The 20000-nt window shown below is 48.0% G+C and overlaps 2 protein-coding genes across 3 annotated transcripts in view; both read left to right on the top strand.

Annotated features, from left to right (window-relative positions):
• The window catches only part of LOC139754734 (uncharacterized), a 79455-nt gene extending 63125 nt beyond the window's left edge, over positions 1-16330 (top strand). For both annotated transcript variants that reach the window (XM_071672442.1, XM_071672441.1), the window contains one exon: positions 14590-16330. In XM_071672442.1, the coding sequence (XP_071528543.1) occupies positions 14591-15445 (855 nt within the window). In that variant the 5' untranslated portion in view covers position 14590 and the 3' untranslated portion in view covers positions 15446-16330. The remainder of the gene's footprint in view (positions 1-14589) is intronic.
• The window catches only part of LOC139754737 (uncharacterized), a 379522-nt gene that overhangs the window by 221987 nt on the left and 137535 nt on the right, over positions 1-20000 (top strand). The window lies entirely within an intron of this gene.

Raw genomic sequence — 20000 nt, 5'->3', positions numbered from 1 at the left:
GTTTGGGGGTGGGTTGGGCCATTTCTTTCGTCTGTTTCCTTGCGCTACCTCGCTAACGCGGGAGACAACGAATAAGTATAGCAAAGAGATGACATCCTATGAGTCCACTTGGAAAATGAAACACGATAAGTTCCCAAGTGCACTTTCGTGTCATAATCACATCATCAGGGGAGACACAAGAGAGAAATATAAGAGTCAGTTGATATACAACGAAGAAGAGACGTAGCTACGACGCCATTTGGAGAGAGTGGATTTAACATGACTACAGTTAGAGAATTGAGTTAATTTAAGTAATTAACAAGTTAACGACTTCACGCAGATGAGATTAAATTAATGGAGAGTAATGACCGGTTAATCACCCTTAGAGCACGACGGTACGACCATTGGTCGTACCCTGTAGCTGGCCCCCCCCCCTGTAACACCAGCTGGTCCTGTGCAACGCCCTTGAAGCGCCAGCTGGTGCTCCTATAGCCGAGGCTTGCTCCCAGTAGCACCAGCTGGCTCGTGGTAGGGCCAGGTGGTTTCCCCTGTACCACGCCAGGTGGCTCCCCGGTCAGCAGTACCTGTAGCACCAGCTGGCTTCCGTTAAGGCCAGGTGGTTCACCCTGTGCCACGCCAGGTGGCACCCGGTCAGCACTACCTGTAGCACCAGCTGGCTTCCGGTAGGGCCAGGTGGTTTCCCCGGGTGCCACGCCAGGTGGTACCCGGTCAGCAGTACCTGTAGCACCAGCTGGCTCGTGGTAGGGCCAGGTGGTTTCCCCTGTGCCACGCCAGGTGGCTCCCAGCAGCACCAGCTGGCAGCCACCCACCTGTTGTGCAACATTTCCCTGTTGCCTGTATTGATTCGTGCAACTTACCCGTTCCCGTCCCATTCCTTCCCATCCCATTCCATTCCCGTCCCATTCCATTCCGTTCCATTCCCATCCCATTCCATTCCCGTCCCATTCCCGTCCCATTCCATTCCCGTCCCATTCCTTCCCATCCCATTCCATTCCCGTCCCGTCCCATTCCGTTCCATTCCCATCCCATTCCGTCCCATTCCATTCCGTTCCATTCCCGTCCCATTCCATTCCCGTCCCATTCCATTCCCGTCCCATTCCATTCCTGTCCCATTCCATTCCCGTCCCATTCCATTCCCGTCCCATTCCATTCCCGTCCCATTCCATTCCCGTCCCATTCCATTCCGTCCCATTCCATTCCCGTCCCATTCCATTCCATTCCCGTCCCATTCCATTCCCGTCCCGTCCCATTCCCGTTCCATTCCCGTCCCATTCCATTCCCGTCCCATTCCATTCCCGTCCCATTCCATTCCTGTCCCATTCCATTCCCGTCCCATTCCATTCCCGTCCCATTCCATTCCCGTCCCATTCCATTCCTGTCCCATTCCATTCCCGTCCCGTTCCATTCCGTCCCATTCCCATCCCGTCCCATTCCATTCCCGTCCCATTCCATTCCCGTTCCATTCCCGTCCCATTCCGTCCCATTCCTTCCCATCCCATTCCGTCCCATTCCGTTCCGTCCCGTCCCATTCCAGGGTTCCTGTCCATCTCTCCAACACATGTAGACAGACAGGCAGGCACCTCCCTCCTGTCTATCCCATCCCGTCCCATCCCAGGGCTGAGTTCCCGTCATTTTCTCTAGTGCGTACATAGAGACAGGGCACCACCCTCCCGTCTGTCCCATTCCGTCCCGTTCCGTCTCGTCCCGTCCCATTTCGTTCCGTCTCTTCCCGTCCCGTCTCCTCCCGTCCCATTTCGTTCCGTCTCGTCCCGTCTCTTCCCGTCCCGTTCCGTCCACACACCCTCCCTCCCGTCCAAAATCCATGAGCCCCCCCAGGGCCAGCCTTTGGGAGGGGGGGGGTCGAACCCACCCCTCATGGCTTGGAATTTGGGGGGAGGGTGGCAGTCGGCCCACATCCAACCCAGGTGTTCATCATTTCCCCCCTCCCCCCCCTGGAGCTAGTGTGTGTGTGTGTGTGTGTGTGTGTGTGTGTCTGTGTGTGTGTGTGTGTATGTGTGTGTGTGTGTGTGTGTGTTGTGTGTGTATGTGTGTGTGTGTGTGTGTGTGTGTGTGTGTGTTGTGTGTTTGTGTGTGTGTGTGTGTGTGTGTGTGTGTTTGTTGTGAGTATTGCATTGTGTGTGTGTGTGTGTGTGTGTGTGTGTGTGTGTGTGTGTGTGTGTGTGTGTGTGTGTTTGTTGTGTGTGTGTGTGTGTGTGTGTGTGTGTGTGTGTTTGTGTGTGTGTGTGTGTTGTGTGTGTGTGTGTGTGTGTGTGTGTGTGTGTGTTGTGTGTGTGTGTGTGTGTGTGTGTGTGTGTGTGTGTTTGTGTGTGTGTGTGGTGTTGTGTGTGTGTGTGTGTGTGTGTGTGTGTGTGTGTGTGTGTGTGTGTGTGTGTGTGTGTGTTTTGTGTGTTGTGTGTGTGTTGTGTGTGTGTGGTTGTTGTGTGTGTTGTGTTGGTTGGTGTGGTGTGTTGTGTGTGTGTGTGTGTGCGTTGTTGTGTGTGTGTGTGTGTGTGTTGTGTGCTGGTTGTGTGTGTGTGTTGTTGATGGGTTAACTACCTGCTGAGTATCGGATGGGTCAAGGACTGCTTCAGTGGCTGTCTATTTCCCATTTCTCCCTCCCCTCTGTGACCCAGGTTGCTCCTGTGCCTCCCCTTCCCCCTCTACCTCCCCTTCCCACACCCCTCTTTCCCCTCACACCCCTCACCCCTTCCCGGTACACATTGGCCGCCGACCGTCTTTCAACTCCACGAATACATATGTATACACTCGCGTGTATACATGTACCCCAACACGGCTCCTCTCTCTCTCTCTCTCTCTCTCTCTCTCTCTCTCTCTCTCTCTCTCTCTCTCTCTCTCTCTCTCTCTCTCTCTCTCCTCTCTCTCCCTCTCCCTCTCTCCCTCTCCCTTTTAAATTGCCAGTTCAACACAAGTCTAATTGCCGGTGGGGAGAGGGGAGTAGGGTTAAAGGGGGGGTTTAGGGGGTTTAGGGGGGGCGGGCTGCGCCGCCACTACTACTACCTCTCCTTCAGGAGTTACAGCGCCTTGGTAATTAGCGTGATGAAGTCCGCTTCAGAGCTGGATGGATTTCAGGAGGCGAGGGAGAGAAGACGTACACCAACCCATCATCATGGGGGGGTTGTTTTGTAAACATGTAAACCCCCAGGCATGTGAGTGCAACTCATTCTCTATATGCGTGTGCGTAATTGCCTCTTGTTATTTATCCTGGTCGAGGTTTTGAGGTTTGGGTGGAGGGGGTTAGGTGGTGATGGGTTATTTATACACCCAAGGGGTAGAGAAAGGGTGGGTTGGGGTGGTGGGTTAGCTATACACCCAAGGGGTAGAGAAAGGGATGGGGTTGGGTGGTGGTGGGTTAGCTATACACCCAAGGGGTAGAGAAAGGGATGGGGTTGGGTGGTGGTGGGTTAGTTATACACCCAAGGGGTAGAGAAAGGGATGGGGTTGGGTGATGGTGGGTTAGCTATACACCCAAGGGGTAGAGAGAGGGATGGGTTTGAGGTTTGGGTGATGGGTTAGCTATACACCCAAGGGGTAGAGAGAGGGAATGGGTTTGAGGTTTGGGTGATGGGTTAGCTATACACCCAAGGGTAGAGAGAGGGATGGGGTTGGGTGGGTGATGGGTTAGCTATACACCCAAGGGGTAGAGAAAGGGATGGGGTTGGGTGGTGGTGGGTTAGCTATACACCCAAGGGGTAGAAAGAGAGGGATGGGGTTGAGGTTTTGGTGATGGGTTAGCTATACACCCAAGGGGTAGAGAGAGAGATGGGTTTGAGGTTTGGGTGATGGGTTAGCTATACACCCAAGGGGTAGAGAGAGGGATGGGTTTGAGGTTTGGGTGATGGGTTAGCTATACACCCAAGGGGTAGAGAGAGAGGGGATGGGTTTGAGGTTTGGGTGATGGGTTAGCTATACACCCAAGAGGTATAGAAAGAGGAGGGTTGGAAGGTGGTATGGGGCAGCCCATTTATTTATATTCTATGAATAACCATATTTGTTGACTTACGGGTTGTGATACACCAAGAGTCAACGATGGCGTCGCTCAATTTGAGCCAACCGTGCTCTAAAAGGAGTTCTTACAGCTTGTCTAACTAGTGAATTGCTTAATGACTTGTTTGTCCATTGTTTACGCATCCGTCCGTCACGTCACGTCTTTGGGTGTGGACTGGTGTGAGAACTGAATAGGTTGGGATCAGGTCGGCCCTCACTCTTCTCTCTTCTGTGATGGACAGAAGATTCGTAAAAGCCTCCATTCTCCTGTAATCCAACCAACCCTTCTCCACCTACCTTCCCCTCCTGTATTACTCCTTTAGTCGTGGTTGGGGGGGAGGGAGGAGTTCCTATTGCCTCCCTGTGTGTTGTTTTCATTGGGGAAGCTAACAGGAGACCTGATGGTCCACTAGGATTGGAAAAGCCAAAAGGGGCACACCGCCTCACCCCCCACCTGTCCCTCTGGCTCAACATTTGGACATGGGGGGGAAAGGATAAGATAGTAATATACGCAAGCACAGGGAGGGATGTGATCGCCCTAGAGGCAAGGCCTTCCTTACGTGGTGCTTTCAATTGAGGAAATGGGTTTGTTTGTTTGTTTGTTTGTTTTGTCCAAAGACGCAGGGATGTCCAGTCTGAAATGTCCATTGTGCCGGAACGACCCTGGAAGCTCAGTGGAACGACCATTGGGCATGATAGGGGTGTGACCTTTGACCTCCGGCGACGCCCTCAAATGAACCTCTCTTGTGAAGTTGTTTGTTTGTTTGTTTGTTTTTCTTTGATTCGATTCGTCGTTGTCTTGTTAAGGAAGGTCTCTGAACTTCGAAGCCTCGTTAATACAGTCTACGTGCGACGGTTTCTCCCTCACCACCAGTAGCCACTGAAGTTGTGGGGTCCTCCCAGGGTCCTGACTGGTGGACGTGGCCAGCCTCCTGGGCGCTGCAAGAACTTCATTGGTACAAACCGTATTAATTTTTGTTGTCCCTGAACTTCATTGTCTTTGGTTTTTCTCCTCCTCTCTGTTCTGTGGTGCGTCGCCTTGCCTCCTGTCGTCCCATGGTGCCAGAAGTCCAATTTGAACGGAGGAGCGGCGACATCCTCTCTCTCTCTCTCTCTCTCTCTCTCTCTCTCTCTCTTCTCCTCATCCTCATCTTTTTTACTGGCGTCCCACAGGTCATGCTACGCTGCTCTCCTCTCTCTCTCTCTCTCTCTCTCTCTCTCTCATCCGCGATCATTCTTCAAACGTCCATCTTATTATTCTCCCCCCCCCCCACACACACACCCCCTGTTAGGTTCAGTCTTGCACTAACCTAACCTCGTGTCTTTTGAAATGTGTGTGTGTGTGTGTACCAGGTCACAGTTATTGGGAAAGACGTGAGAAGGTAGAGAGAGAGAGAGAGAGAGAGAGAGAGAGAGAGAGAGAGAGAGAGAGAGAGAGAGAGAAGAGAGTTCCAAAGCTTGGAGGTGTAAGGAAAGAAGCAGATAGATGCACGAAACCCAAGTCTCTCTTCCTTATATATCAACAGATTGTCTTACGTCTTCTGGTCTCAGTCTTGTGTCTCCCCTGATGATGTGATTATTACACGAAAGTGCACTTGGCAACTTATCGAGCTCCATCTTCCCTCGTGGTTCTATGCATGAACTACTAGATCTCTTGCAATATATAATATATAATATATATATATATATTATATATATATTTATATATATAATATATATGGGGGAGGAGCAGACTCGTTTCTCTCATCCTGTCATTACCACGCCTCCGTCGACGGTAATTACCCGGGGGTTCGTGTGGGAGGTGAAGAGAGGAGGTGGTCTGGCTATGCCTCGTTTCCACCCGAGGTGGTCCATGAAGGCTGGCTGGTTGCGCTGGCTCCCACAGACCCCCTTCTCTCCTCTCTCTCTCTCTCTCTCTCTCTCTCTCTCTCTCTCTCTCTCTCTCTCTCTCTCTCTCTTCTCTCTCTGCTCTCGCTCGGGTCGAAGGTTCGAACTCTTTTACTTACTCTTTCTTTTCTCTCCTCCGAAGTGATCTTCGCCGTTCGTGTCAAGGGCTGTGGGGAGGGCAAGGTGTAGGGAAGGAGTGGTGGGGTGTGTTGGGGGGTTAAAAGGTTGTTATAGTAGTAGGGGGTTGTTTGGTTAGGGGGTTGGTTAGGTTAGGAGGGGGGTCGGATGTGTGGATATGAAAGGCGACATGGTGGTTTAAACTTCAGGTTTTTTTGGGTTTTTTTGGAGGGTATTAGAGAGAAATAAGTGAAATGTCCACATAGGGTATTTAAATAACAAGGTAGATTCTAGCTCCTTGTTTAAGGTGTTGAAGGATTTTAACGAGGTGCATTCTGAACAGTCTTGAGGAAAGATTGTAATTACCTTCATATCACACACACACACACACACACACACACACACACACACACACACACACACACACACACATACGCATACGCATACACACACGCCGGGAGCGGGCGGGTGCGTAGCTCCAGAAGCGTAAATATGGGATGTGTATATTGACATACCTCTTGTCTTGCTATCCACCCCACTCACCTTATTGGTTCCTGGTGTGTGTGTGTGTGTGTGTGTGTGTGTGTGTGTGTTTGAAAGGGATAAAGGTGAGTGTTCAAATTACAGAGGTATAAGTTTGTTGAGTATTCCTGGGAAATTATATGGGAGGTATTGATTGAGAGGGTGAAGGCATGTACAGAGCATCAGATTGGGGAAGAGCAGTGTGGTTTATGGATGGGGTTGTTAGGGAGGTGAATGCAAGAGTTTTGGAGAAAGGGCAAGTATGCAGTGTGTTGCGGATGAGAAGGCTTAGGAAGTGATTCAGTTGTTGTTCGCTGATGATACAGCGCTGGTGGCTGATTCGGGTGAGAAAGTGCAGAAGCTGGTGACTGAGTTTGGTAAAGTGTGTGAAAGAAGAAAGCTGAGAGTAAATGTGAATAAGAGCAAGGTTATTAGGTACAGTAGGGTTGAGGGACAAATCAATTGGGAGGTAAGTTTGAATGGAGAAAAAGCTGGAGGAGTGAAGTGTTTTAGATATCTGGGAGTGGATTTGGGGGAGGGGGCGAAAGTTCTGGCAGCGTTGAAGAATGTGTGGAAGGCGAGAACGTTATCTCGGAGAACAAAAATGGGTATGTTTGAAGGAATGTTATATGGTTACGAGGCGTGGGCTATGGATAGAGTTGTGCGGAGGAGGGTGGATGTGTTGGAAATTAAATGTTTGGGGACAATATGTGGTGTGAGGTGGTTTGATCAATTAATGAAAGGGTAAGAGAGATGTGTAGTAAAAAAAAAAAAGAGTGTGGTTGAGAGAGCAGAAGAGTGTTTTGAAATGGTTTGGTCACATGGTGAGAATGAGTGAGGAAAAATTGACAAAGAGGATATATGTGTCTGAGGTGGAGGGAACGAGGATATGTGGGAGACCAAATTGGAGGTGGAAGGATGGAGTGAAAAAGATTTTGAGCGATCGGGGCCTGAACGTACAGGAGGGTGAACGGCGTGCAAGGAATAGAGTGAATTGGAACGATGTGGTATACCGGGGTCGATATGCTGTCAGTGGATTGAACCAGGGCATGTGAAGCGTCTGGGGTAAACCATGGAAAGTTTTGTTGGGGCCTAGATGTGGAAAGGGAGCTGTGGTTTCGGTGTATTATTACATGACAGCTAGAGACTGAGTGTGAACGAATGTGGCCTTTGTTGTCTTTTCCTAGCGCTACCTCGCACACATGAGGGAGGAGGGGGATGTTATTCCATGTGTGGCGAGGTGGCGATGGGAATGGATGAAGGCAGCAAGTATGAATATGTGCATGTGTATATATGTATATGTCTGTGTGTATATATATATGTATACGTTGAAATGTATAGGTATGTATATGTGCGTGTGTGGACGTGTATGTATATACATGTGTATGTGGGTGGGTTGGGCCATTCTTTCGTCTGTTTCCTTGCGCTACCTCGCTAACGCGGGAGAAAGAATACTGTCCACGTATTCCCTGCGTGTGCAAGGGGAAGGGGGTTCAGTTTCAAAAAGCTCAAACATACTGTTTCGTTATAAAGTTTCAAAAATAAAGAAGAAAAGGTTCAAACGCGCGCGCGCGTGGGGGGGGGGGGGTGTGTTTGTCAACAGACGTGTCCACTAACACACACACACACACACACACACACACACACGCACCCTTCATTAGTCAGTCCTATTCCTGTTAATAAAGGCTATTTTATTTTATGAAGTGATGTGTAGTCTCTTTCTACCCGTGACGCATACCCCCCCCCATCCCTTCCTCCCTCCCTCCCCCGTGACGCATACCCCCCACCCCCCTTCCTCTCCTCCCCCGTGACGCATACCCCCCACCCCCCCTCCTTATGACTCCCCAAAGCCCCAAGCGAAGCTTTTTGGTGGAACTTTTCGAAGTTTCGAAACCTTTTTTTTTTTTTTTTTGTCTCTCTTTTTGGGTCGACGCCAAAACGTTTTCGACTTATAGAGGCTCTCTCTCTCTCTCCTCTCTCTCTCTCTCTCTCTCTCTCTCTCTTTCCATCTCTCTCTCTCTCTCTCTCTCTCCTCCTTTCTCTCTCCCGCTCGCGTCCTCACTCATAGTTAGCGTGGGCGGACGCTAGGATAATGGGGGTTGCGTGTGCAAGCTGGATCTTAGATCGTCCTTCGTAGCTTAGGAGGGCTGAATATAGATCCTGGCGTAGATATCTCAAGGGTCACACTTGATTCTGGTGTAGATGTCTTGAGGGTACCTTGATCTGGGAGATGCTTGGGGGGTCACTTGATCCTGGCGAGATGTCTTGAGGGTCAACTTGATTCTGGTGTAGATGTCTTGAGGGGTCACACTTGATCCTGGCGTAGATGTCTTAAGGGTCACACTTGATCCTGGTGTAGATGTCTTGAGGGGTCACACTTGATCCTGGCGTAGATGTCTTGAGGGTTGAACCGGATCGTGACTTTGGTATGTCGAGGGCTGAACCTGATCCTGGCTTAGATGTCTCGAAGGCTGAACCTGATCTTGGTGTAATGTCTTCATGGCTGAACCTGATCCTGGCGTAGATAACTCGAGGGTTGATCCTGATCTTGGCGTAGGTGTCGCGAGGGCTGAACGTAATTCTGATGCATATGTCTCGAGGGCTGAACCTGATCCTGTCGTAGATGTCTCGAAGGCTGAACCTGATCTTGTCATAGATGTCTCGAAGGCTGAACCTAATCTTGAGTAGATTCTCGAGACTGACATGGGTTTATCGAGATGTCTCGAGGCTGAACCTGATCCTGCGTAGATTCTCGAAGGTTGAACTGATCCTATCGTAGATGTCTCGAAGGCTGAACCTGATCTCTGTCGTAGATGTCTCGAGGACTGAACCTGATCTTGTCGTAGATGTCTCGAAGGCTGAACCTGATCTTGTAGTAGATGTCTCGAGGACTGAAATGTGATCTTATCGTAGATGTCTCGAAGGCTGAACCTGATCCTGTCGTAGATTTCTCGAAGGTTGAACCTGATCCTATCGTAGATGTCTCGAAGGCTGAACCTGATCTTGTCGTAGATGTCTCGAGGACTGAATCTGATCTTGTCGTAGATGTCTCGAGGACTGAACCCGATCCTTTCGTAGATGTCTCGAGGGGCAAACACTCGTGACTTCGATTCCTCGCTCACACCCTATCGCTGACGTCTCTGCCTACGATGCGTAGGTACACAACATCACATACTCGACGTAAATCTTACGTTTTCTAAACATGAAGTAAGAAATATGTAAATGTGTAGATACGGTGACTTTGGACATTACATAGAACGTTAGTTATCGTCTTCATCTAAGATAAATGAATTGGCGAAGACAGGATTTCGATAATTTGGCCCTTCGTGTATATGTATGGACTTTTTTTTATATATATAATTCTCAGTATTTTCGTAATAAAACCATTCATAATTATTACAGTAGTTGTGGCCAGGGTCCAAGAAGTGGTTTTAGAAAATGGCCATTGAACCTTTCAAGTGTACATGTACTAAGAACTGTTGTGAAGACAGTGGGCCACAGATACTGCAGCCGCACCTCTGCTTGCTCTTGACGGTGTGGTCTGTCCGCTGGGGTGTGGTCTGTCCGCTGGGGTGTGGTCTGTCCGCTGGGGTGTGGTCTGTCCGCTGGGGTGTGGTCTGTCCGCTGGGCTTCGCCACTCTTGGTTTACAGGGTTCTGGAGGACGCAGTGAGGTCTTCCTTGGTCTCCTAAGAGAAGTCCTTAGTCTTGCTGATCACACAGTTCCTACTGAGCTCGAGCGAACACTTTGTCTAGTTACCTGACGAAGGGGGCGACGTAAGGACGTTCGAGGGGGACGTTTGAGGGCTCGTAACTCTTGCCTTAGTTACCTGACGAAGGGGGCGACGTAAGGACGTTCGAGGGGGACGTTTTGAGGGCTCGTAACACATGCCTTAGTTACCTGACGAAGGGGGCGACGTAAGGACGTTCGAGGGGGACGTTTTGAGGGCTCGTAACTCTTGCTTAGTTACCTGACGAAGGGGGCGACGTAAGGACGTTCGAGGGGGACGTCTTGAGGGCTCGTAACTCTTGCTTGGTTACCTGACGAAGGGGGCGACGTAAGGACGTTCGAGGGGGACGTCTTGAGGGCTGGTAGCGGTGTTTGTGAGCTTGTCTGTGTACTGGGGGGAGCGGTATGGCCAGAGGTGTACTCTGAGGTGGATGTTCGCAAGGGCTTCGAGGGAGGCGCTGGTGGATGAGCCCCAGTGGCAAAGGCGTGGCGAGCCATGGCCAGGTCGGGAATGCCTGTGGCAGTGCCATTGAAGAGAGAGAGAGAGAGAAGGGCCCGGCACACACACACACACACACACACATACGCACATACGCACAGCTCGAAACAGTTGCTGGGGGCGTAGCTCGAACTGAGATACAACCCCCCCAGAGTGTCTGTATACATCCTGTATACATACCTTCTTTTCTCCCCCTCAAAGCATACCCGAGGTAGGAGCGTTGCAGTGATGGGCCGTGAACCAACTTATACAACCTTCCGTGTCACTAGGTTGTAGATAGCAGCCGCCGCCGCCGCGCCCCTAGGGAAATACAACCCTTCGAACTTACGAGTGTTGTAGTGATGGGCTGGTAACCACAGCACAACCCCATCTCCGTGTCACTAGGTTGTAAGACAGACTTCGTCTTGTACCTCAGGGTCTTCCCAGTCGTGTTCACTGGCTCAAAAGTATTGCCTTGTGTATTTTATCCTTCCCCTTTATTGATGCTTTGTGGGGACTTAAAACCTCTTCACCTTAAGTCTGGGTCCTTGACCATAAGACGATCAAGAGATCCCAAAGGCGCTTCGCTTCGCTGTGTGCCTGTGTGTGGCGATAGACAGACTGAAGGAGTGAAGAGAGTGTGTTGAAGGGAATGTCTCTTCCTTTTTATATCTACCGTAGATGTAGATTTGATGATAGTACGCTTAGACTCTTTTGTTTGTGAGCTAATGTCGTAATGGTGACTGAAGGGCCCCCAATAGGGGCCCTTCAGTCACCCACAGTTGCCGCTTGGCAGGGTAGACCGTAGATTGTAGATGGTCGTGTAAGATGCGCCGTTGTAGGTAGATTGGAGAGTGAGTACAGCTCCTTTGAACATCCTCCAAAAGCTTTCTTTTGGTGAGCCATGTGTTGTGGTGTATGTGAAGACGACACTGTGGCTTGCCTGCCGAACCAGGATGGTCGTGGTCGTCTCTCTCTCTCTCTCTCTCTCTCTCTCTCTCTCTCTCTCTCTCTCTCTCTCTCTCTCTCTCTCTCTCTCCCAACCCTCACCTGGACTGATTACGGCCTGACCCCCCCGCCCACCGTTTTCTGTGCCGTTCATCCCTCTCCACCCACCCCATTTTCAGTTGCGCGTATCCTGTCTGTCAGACACGACCCTTGGTCGTTCAAACAACCCCCAAACCACCTAATGACCTTGCTCGTTAGGCCCCCCCTTGTTACTAGGAGCAACCTCCTACAGGAGGTGAGGTTTTGGCTATCAGTGAGCGAAAGAGAAGATGGGAAGATGGTCAAAGGTACAGACAGTGAAGTGTTAGCGGAGATGTAGCGGTGTTTAAAGGTACAAACAGTGAGGTGTTAGCGGAGATGTAGCGGTGTTTGAAGGTACAGACTGTGAAGTGTTAGCGGAGATCTAGCGGTGTTTGAAGGTACGGGCAGTGAAGTGTTAGCGGAGATGTAGCGGTGTTTAACGGGCAGTGAAGTGTTAGCGGAGGAGATGTAGCGGTGTTTAAATGTACAGACAGTGAAGTGTTAGCGGAGATGATGTAGCGGTGTTTGAAGGTACAGACTGTGAAGTGTTAGCGGAGGAGATGTAGCGGTGTTTAAAGGTACAAACAGTGAGGTGTTAGCGGAGATGTAGCGGTGTTTGAAGGTACGGGCAGTGAAGTGTTAGCGGAGGAGATGTAGCGGTGTTTAAAGGTACAGACTGTGAAGTGTTAGCGGAGGAGATGTAGCGGTGTTTAAAGGTACAGACAGTGAAATGTTAGCGGAGGAGATGTAGCGGTGTTTAAAGGTACAGACAGTGAAGTGTTAGCGGAGGAGATGTAGCGGTGTTTAAAGGTACAGACTGTGAAGTGTTAGCGGAGATGATGTAGCGGTGTTTGAAGGTACAGACTGTGAAGTGTTAGCGGAGGAGATGTAGCGGTGTTTGAAGGTACCGACAGTGAAGTGTTAGCGGAGATGTAGCGGTGTTTGAAGGTACGGGCAGTGAAGTGTTAGCGGAGGAGATGTAGCGGTGTTTAAAGGTACAGACAGTGAAGTGTTAGCGGAGGAGATGTAGCGGTGTTTAAAGGTACAGACAGTGAAATGTTAGCGGAGGAGATGTAGCGGCTCATTGAAGTCGAGCGGTGCGTCCAGCCAAGACACACCTGTTGGTAGCGCTGACGTGGTTCTCCGCGCCCTTGGGCCTCCCCCTGTGTCTCTGGCTCCACTTCAGCCCACCTGTTGGCAACGCTGTGGGGCGCCTCCCATTGACGCCGGGTCGTCCCACTTTGTACGCCACAGTACGCTCCTTGTACGCAACGGTACGCTCCTTGTACGCCACGGTACGCTCCTTGTACGCGACGGTACGCTTCTTGTACGCGACGGTACGCTCCTTGTACGCGACGGTACGCTTCTTATACGCGACGGTACGCTTCTTGTACGCGACGGTACGCTCCTTGTACGCGACGGTACGCTTCTTGTACGCGACGGTACGCTTCTTGTACGCGACGGTACGCTCCTTGTACGCGACGGTACGCTCTTATACGCGACGGTACGCTTCTTGTACGCGACGGTACGCTCCTTGTACGCGACGGTACGCTTCTTGTACGCGACGGTACGCTTCTTGTACGCGACGGTACACTCCTTGTACCTTAGTGCTCAAGGGTCGTACCTTCGTGCACTAAGGGTCGTACCTTCGTGCACTAAGTATCGTCCCTTCGTGCACAAAGAGTCGTACCTTCGTGCACTAAGGGTCGTCCCTTCGTGCACTAAGGGTCGTCCCTTCGTGCACTAAGGGTCGTACCTTCGTGCACTAAGGGTCGTCCCTTCGTGCACTAAGGGTCGTCCCTTCGTGCACTAAGGGTCGTCCCTTCGTGCACTAAGGGTCGTCCCTTCGTGCACTAAGGGTCGTCCCTTCGTGCACTAAGGGTCGTCCCTTCGTGAGCCAGAGGAGAACCCTTCCCAGAAATGTTCTCCCTTGTTCATTGCCTTGTGTGAACACCAAGAGAAACCCTTCAAACGTCTATTGCAGATTAGATTTCAATTTAGTTCATTCAATCCTAAATTTCTTTTTTTCTTTTCACCCTCAAGTGATGGTTTACGAAGGAGTTCAGAACGCAATAGACCACTGGATCCTTCTGAGGGGTTTTTGCAGTGGGGGAAACATATGAGGATCTGTTTTATCTTATTCTATTTTTTTTTCTCGTGGTTTTGACGTAAGCTATAGCACCCCATGCATGTTGGTTCAGTTCATACATGATGTATTCTGTATAGAAAGTGTGTATTCCTAATGTATAGTCAGGGAGATGAACAGTTGAATATCTATGTATCTTGAACTTCAGTCAACTGACATGATTTTTAATTTGATTTTCTATCCATTTTCACCATAGTCTTAAGAGTAGTTATATAATAGTGGTTTAATGTGTATATATTCGACGAAGAAAACCTCGGAATCATGATATATATATATATATATATATATATATATATATATATATATATATATATATATATATATATATATATAAAATATAAGATAATTCCTATGAGTCCACGAGGAAAATGAAACACGATAAGTTCCCAAGTGCACTTTCGTGTCATAATCACATCATCAAGGGAGACACAACTGACTTATATTTCTCTCTTGTGTCTCTCCTGATGATGTGATTATTACACGAAAGTGCACTTGGGAACTTAACGTATTTCATTCTCCCCGTGGACTCATAGGAATATATATATATATTCGTTCTTTATATGTCCTAGCCCCATTAAGTTATAAGTGTAAGTGAACTTATATATATAGATATATATATATACGTGTGTGTGTGTGTGTGTGTATGTAGATGTACTCACTGGATGTTGTCACTTCAGAATGGTGAAGATGCAAGCAGTGCAGTCGGCACTGGCCATCCGGCGCCAGAGGTCGAGGCGAGAGGATCAACGGAGGGCGAAGGAGAGGCGGGAGAGTCGTGGCTCTCTCTCCACCCCGAGACCCTCCCTCGTCAGCGTCGATGGCCGGGTGTATTTCAACGAGGAGCGCGAGAACAAACGGCTTCTCGGCCAGGTCACTATGTTCCACGTCGGGTCCGTCTTCATCGTCATCGGCCTGATGCTCACCTTCACCTCCCTGGTGCCCGGCTACGTCAGGAGCACCACGCCCGAGCGACGGAACGACCTCTTAGGCACAGGGTGCTTCTTCGTCTTCCTCGGCGGGGTCCTCACCACCATTAGTCGCTTCGTCTCCAACAACGAGGAGAAGGAGTTGAACAAGTACATCAAAGGACGTCTCTCCCGCTCCAAGTCGGGCCATCGCCTGGTCCGGGATGCCGAGAGCGGCTTGCCCACCCCGACTCGGGAGCGCCGTAGCAAACCCCTGCAGAACGGCGTCGCCCCGCAGTCCCCAGCCAAGGCCGCCGGCAGCGGCCACAAGGGCGGCGAAGCGAGAAAGGCCCTGGAGAGGAAGGAGGAACCCGAACCCGTGTCCTCGACTCAGGAGGACGAGGAGGAGGAGGAGGAGGCGGCAGCAGCAGCCACCAGTTCCCCTCCTCTACACGACGGTGTCCCCATGACGTCCTCCGCCTCCATGGAACCCGTCCTGTCCCGCATCCTGGAGGAGGACGAGAACGACGCCGAGGCCGACGCCGCCACCACCACGACCGAGCCGATGGACACGACGCCGGAGTCGTCTCTCACGCCCACCTCGCCCTTGGAGACGCAGGGCTCCTAGAACGCCACCACTCCCCGAGGAAGGGCTCCAAGTCGTCCTCAAAGAGCTCAAGTAAAAGCTCGAGGCACTCCGGTGTATAAAGGAAGAGCGGGAGTGCAAGTAGACAGTGAGTGTTGAGGACATTCGACGTGTGAAGTTCGCTCCCCCCCTCCACAGACTGCGCAGAGGAGGACATGCCCTCTGGAACGTGTATATGTGTTTGTGTGTTAGGGGGGAAAAGGCTTTCCATGCATTCCTGGAAAGTCATCTCTGGATCCGTAAGGCCCGACGTGGGTTCCTGGAATGTATAATAGGGGAAGACCTGTGGAAAGTTCCCTAAATCCGTGTTGATAGACCCAGCAAGCCCTCATGGGGGAGGTCGAAACTGTTTCGAAGATACGTTTTAAATGTCGTGAATGGTATGAGATATTCTCACCTTGTCCTGGAAAGGGGTTTTTGACCTTGCTGGAAGGTGTATAGATGAACTTAGAAGCCACAAGACTTCTATAGTGGACTTGAATCACCTTCATATGGCACATATATATATATGATGATGTGGAAACTGTAATAAACTTCCTTTTTTTTTTTGGAATGAAAACACTAGACTTCATGGGAGGTGTGTAAGAGTCCTTCATGCCTGGAGGCACAACGTGTCTTCGCCGTTGCATCCACCTCCTGGAAACTACTGTGCGCTGGGGGAAGAAAAAACAAGAGAAAAAACCCAGGGGCCTTGGAGGAAGGAGGCTCCTCAAAAAACCCACCACCATCCCATCCCATTTGGGGGAAAAAGAAAAAAGAAAATATTCCATCTCGAAATCTCTCTTTGTTTCCAATAAGCTACACTTCTGATGTTTTAAGATATAAGAAAACCCTCCTCCCAAAAAAAATAAAAATGAAAAAAAATAAAGATATTCCGTTGCTGTTGTGCAATGACATATTGAACTACAATTTTTTTCGACATATTCTCTGCTTCTTGTTTAAGTGTAAGTCGCCCGCCCAAAACCCTCAATAATGATGTAAAAAAAAAGGAAAAAAAAATATCTTCAACCAACATATTCCAGTTCTGAATGAGGAAAGGGGGCGTACGTGTGAGTGAGTAAGTGCTTGTTGAAGCAAGCTACCACTTCTATATATATATATATATATATATATATATATATATATATATATATATATATATATATATATATATATAGTGTAGACCCGTACTACTCACTTTGAAAGAGTAGGTCCAAAGTGACCAACCCAGCCCCATCTTTTCAAGGTCCAAAGTGACCAACCCAGCCCCATCTTTTTCAAGGTCCAAAGTGACCAACCCAGCCCCATCTTTTTAAGGTCCAAAGTGACCAACCCAGCCCCATCTTTTCAAGGTCCAAAGTGACCAACCCAGCCCCATCTTTTTAAGGTCCAAAGTGACCAACCCAGCCCCATCTTTTTAAGGTCCAAAGTGACCAACCAACCCACCCCCCTCTCCCCCATATTTTAAACGTCCAATAACCCCTCCCTCTTCAGAAACTCCTTTTCAACCATTCGTTTTATATCTGCTACTCTCTCAATCAAAAAAAAAAAAAAGGTTTAAAAAATAAAAAAGGGGAAAGTATTCCTTTCATTCTCTAACAGCAGGAAAAAAAAAATATATATATATAACATATACATCTGATGTTTCTTGGTGTCGTGAGTGACTTATTATTATAATTATCATTATTATTATTATTATTAATCTTTGGTATACATCCTTATGTCCATATACATCGTATATATATTTTTTTATATAGCAGTACTCAACAGCTCTGTAATTTCCAATATAATATATATATATATATATATATATAATATATATATATATATATATATATATATATATATATATATAGCCTCTCAGATGTACTGTTCTTCGGCTCTGCACAAAGTGTGTACATGTACAAGCAATTTTTCTCCATATATCCCTAATAGCTAAAGGTTTCTGTACTAACGCTCCTTTTTGAAAACCTCGACCCCACCCTCTCCCTCCTCCTCAACTCGCTCTCGAAGGGCGAGGATACCAGGTGGGTAAGGGGGAGAGAGAGACGCGCGCGCGCGCGCCATGTAGGTATAAATACAACGGTGTACATTTAAAAAGGAAAAAAAAGGGGGGGGGGGGAGATAATGATGAAACCCGCCGCGCAGCAAGAGGTGGGCTTTTGAAGGTACACCACCGTGTCGCACCCTCTTCGTCCAAAGCCATTGGTGGGGTTAAGCCCTTATCACTTGGGTTGTTAGTAAGGCCTAGTTGGGCCCACCCTTCCACCCCTTCCCGTTTGAAATTACTGATCGTCTAAAGCCAATGGCCTCCATTTCCTTGTGGTTAATTAGTCATGGTCTAAAGCCAAATGGCCTTCCCTTTCCTTGTGGTTAATTAGTCATGGTCTAAAGCCAAATGGCCTCCCATTTCCTTGTGGTTAATTAGTCATGGTCTAAAGCCAATTGCCCCATTTCCTTGTGGTTAATTACTCATGGTCTAAAGCCAATTCCCTACCCACCCCTCGCCCCCCCCCCATTTCCTTGCGGTTAATTACTCATGATCAAAGCCAGTAGCCCCCCCTTCCTTCCTTGCCCTGCAGACGCAATCCCCCCCCTTAATATTCAAAGGGGGGGTTATGTCTCTCTCTTTCTCAGGGGGGGGCAACACTATCATAGAATGAGGTTATTCGTGTGTGTTTTAAACTGTCGCCCGCTTTTTCATCACAATTACTCTGGTCGGGTTTTTTTTTTTCCACAATTTTTGTTTTCTTCCTTTTTTTTTTTCTTTTATACATGGGTAACATCCTCAGTCCATTGTACTGTCTTTGATGGTATAGATAAAGACATCCTCTTCCTCTTCCTTGCATGGAAGGCATATGGCCAGCCGTACGATGATCCTCTCCTTCCCCTGGGCGGATGATATGAGGCGTTTGGATTGACTGGTGAGGTTTTAAAGACATATGAGAAGAAAAGAGAAAAATATGACAGCACAGTGCAGTCCAGTGTCGTTGTGTGTGTGGTGTGTTGTGTGTGTGTGTGTCTAAGTACACGAGGACAGGAGGCAGGTATTGTCAAATGGATAAGAAAATAGATGAGAGAGAACGAAGAAGATGGTGAAGAGAATGTATGTATGGCTACTCTCTCTCTCTCTCTCTCCTCTCTCTCTCTCTCTCTCTCTCTCTCTCTCTCTCTCTCTCCATGGTATGAAGTATGAAGTAGAGAGAAAAAAAAAATATTAGAAAAGTCGAAAATCTAGATCTTTTTGAAATGCTAGTCTCTCAGTATTGTTCAATATATATATATATAAATATATATATTATATATAATATATATATATAATATATATATATATATATATATATATATGGGTGGGTTGGGTCATTCGTCTGTTTCCTTGCGCTACCTCGCTAACGCGGGAGACAGCGAGAAAGTATGATATATATATATATATATATATATATATATATAATATATATATATATAATATATAATATATATATATATATATCATGCTGTAGTTAAGGAGATCCTGATGCCGTCCAGCAGTTCGGCAATGAAACAAGGCAGTTAGGTTGTTGGCCTGTTGTTTAGATAAAAGAAAATGGACGTGTGTAAAAATGTCATTGCTGAATGAACCTGGAATTAACGAGTGTCCGGTTTACCGTAAGGTTAAGATGGAGTCATTTATAACTCGTTTATCTCCGCGTTGAACGAAGGCTACAGCTGGATGAATATTAATGTGCCCCTACAACAGTTAGGTGCACGCACAGACATACACGTACACACACAGCCGTTAACCTGCATCAGCCACTCCTCATTCCATGTTCGAATTTCGATCCTATTCATGATCAGATTGTGTGGTTCGATCCTCTTAAGGTATTAAGTGTTGAGCTGATAATAGCCAAGTTACCCCTTTTTTTCGAAAATACACTCACGTTTTCTTTGTTAATGTTCGAAGAAAATACACTCACGTTTTCTTTGTTAATGGTCGAAAATATTCTCACGTTTTCTTTGTTAATGTTCGAAAATAACCTCACGTTTTCTTTGTTAATGTTCGAAAATACCCTCACGTTTTCTATGTTCGAAAACAGTCACGTTTTCTTTGTTAATGTTCGAAAATACACTCACGTTTTCTTTGTTAATGTTCAAAAATACACTCACGTTTTCTCTGTTAATGTTCGAAAATACACTCACGTTTTCTCTGTTAATGTTCGGAAATACACTCACGTTTTCTTTGTTAATGTTCGAAGAAAATACACACGTTTTCTTTGTTAATGTCCGAAAATACACTCACGTTTTTTGGTTAATGTTCGAAAATACATTTACACATTTTCAAATGTTCGAAAATACTTTTTTTTGTAAATGTTTCGAAAAATATTTTCAAGTATTTTGTCAGTGTACGAAAACACACTCACTATAGAGTAGTCCAGCTTTACCTGCCTTTTCAGTTTGTTTCATTATGTTCGTCTCCTTAAAGATCGTTCACAAACTGCCTTTCTCATATGATCAGCAATTTCACTTGCCAGTCACCGAGCTCACACCATCCCACAAGGTAATTCCAACTGACGACAAAGAA

The sequence above is a fragment of the Panulirus ornatus genome, chromosome 17 (assembly GCF_036320965.1).
Source record: "Panulirus ornatus isolate Po-2019 chromosome 17, ASM3632096v1, whole genome shotgun sequence".
Lineage (NCBI taxonomy): Eukaryota > Metazoa > Arthropoda > Malacostraca > Decapoda > Palinuridae > Panulirus > Panulirus ornatus.
Note: the sequence above shows the minus strand (reverse complement) of the source record. Positions and strands in the feature narration are given on the sequence as shown.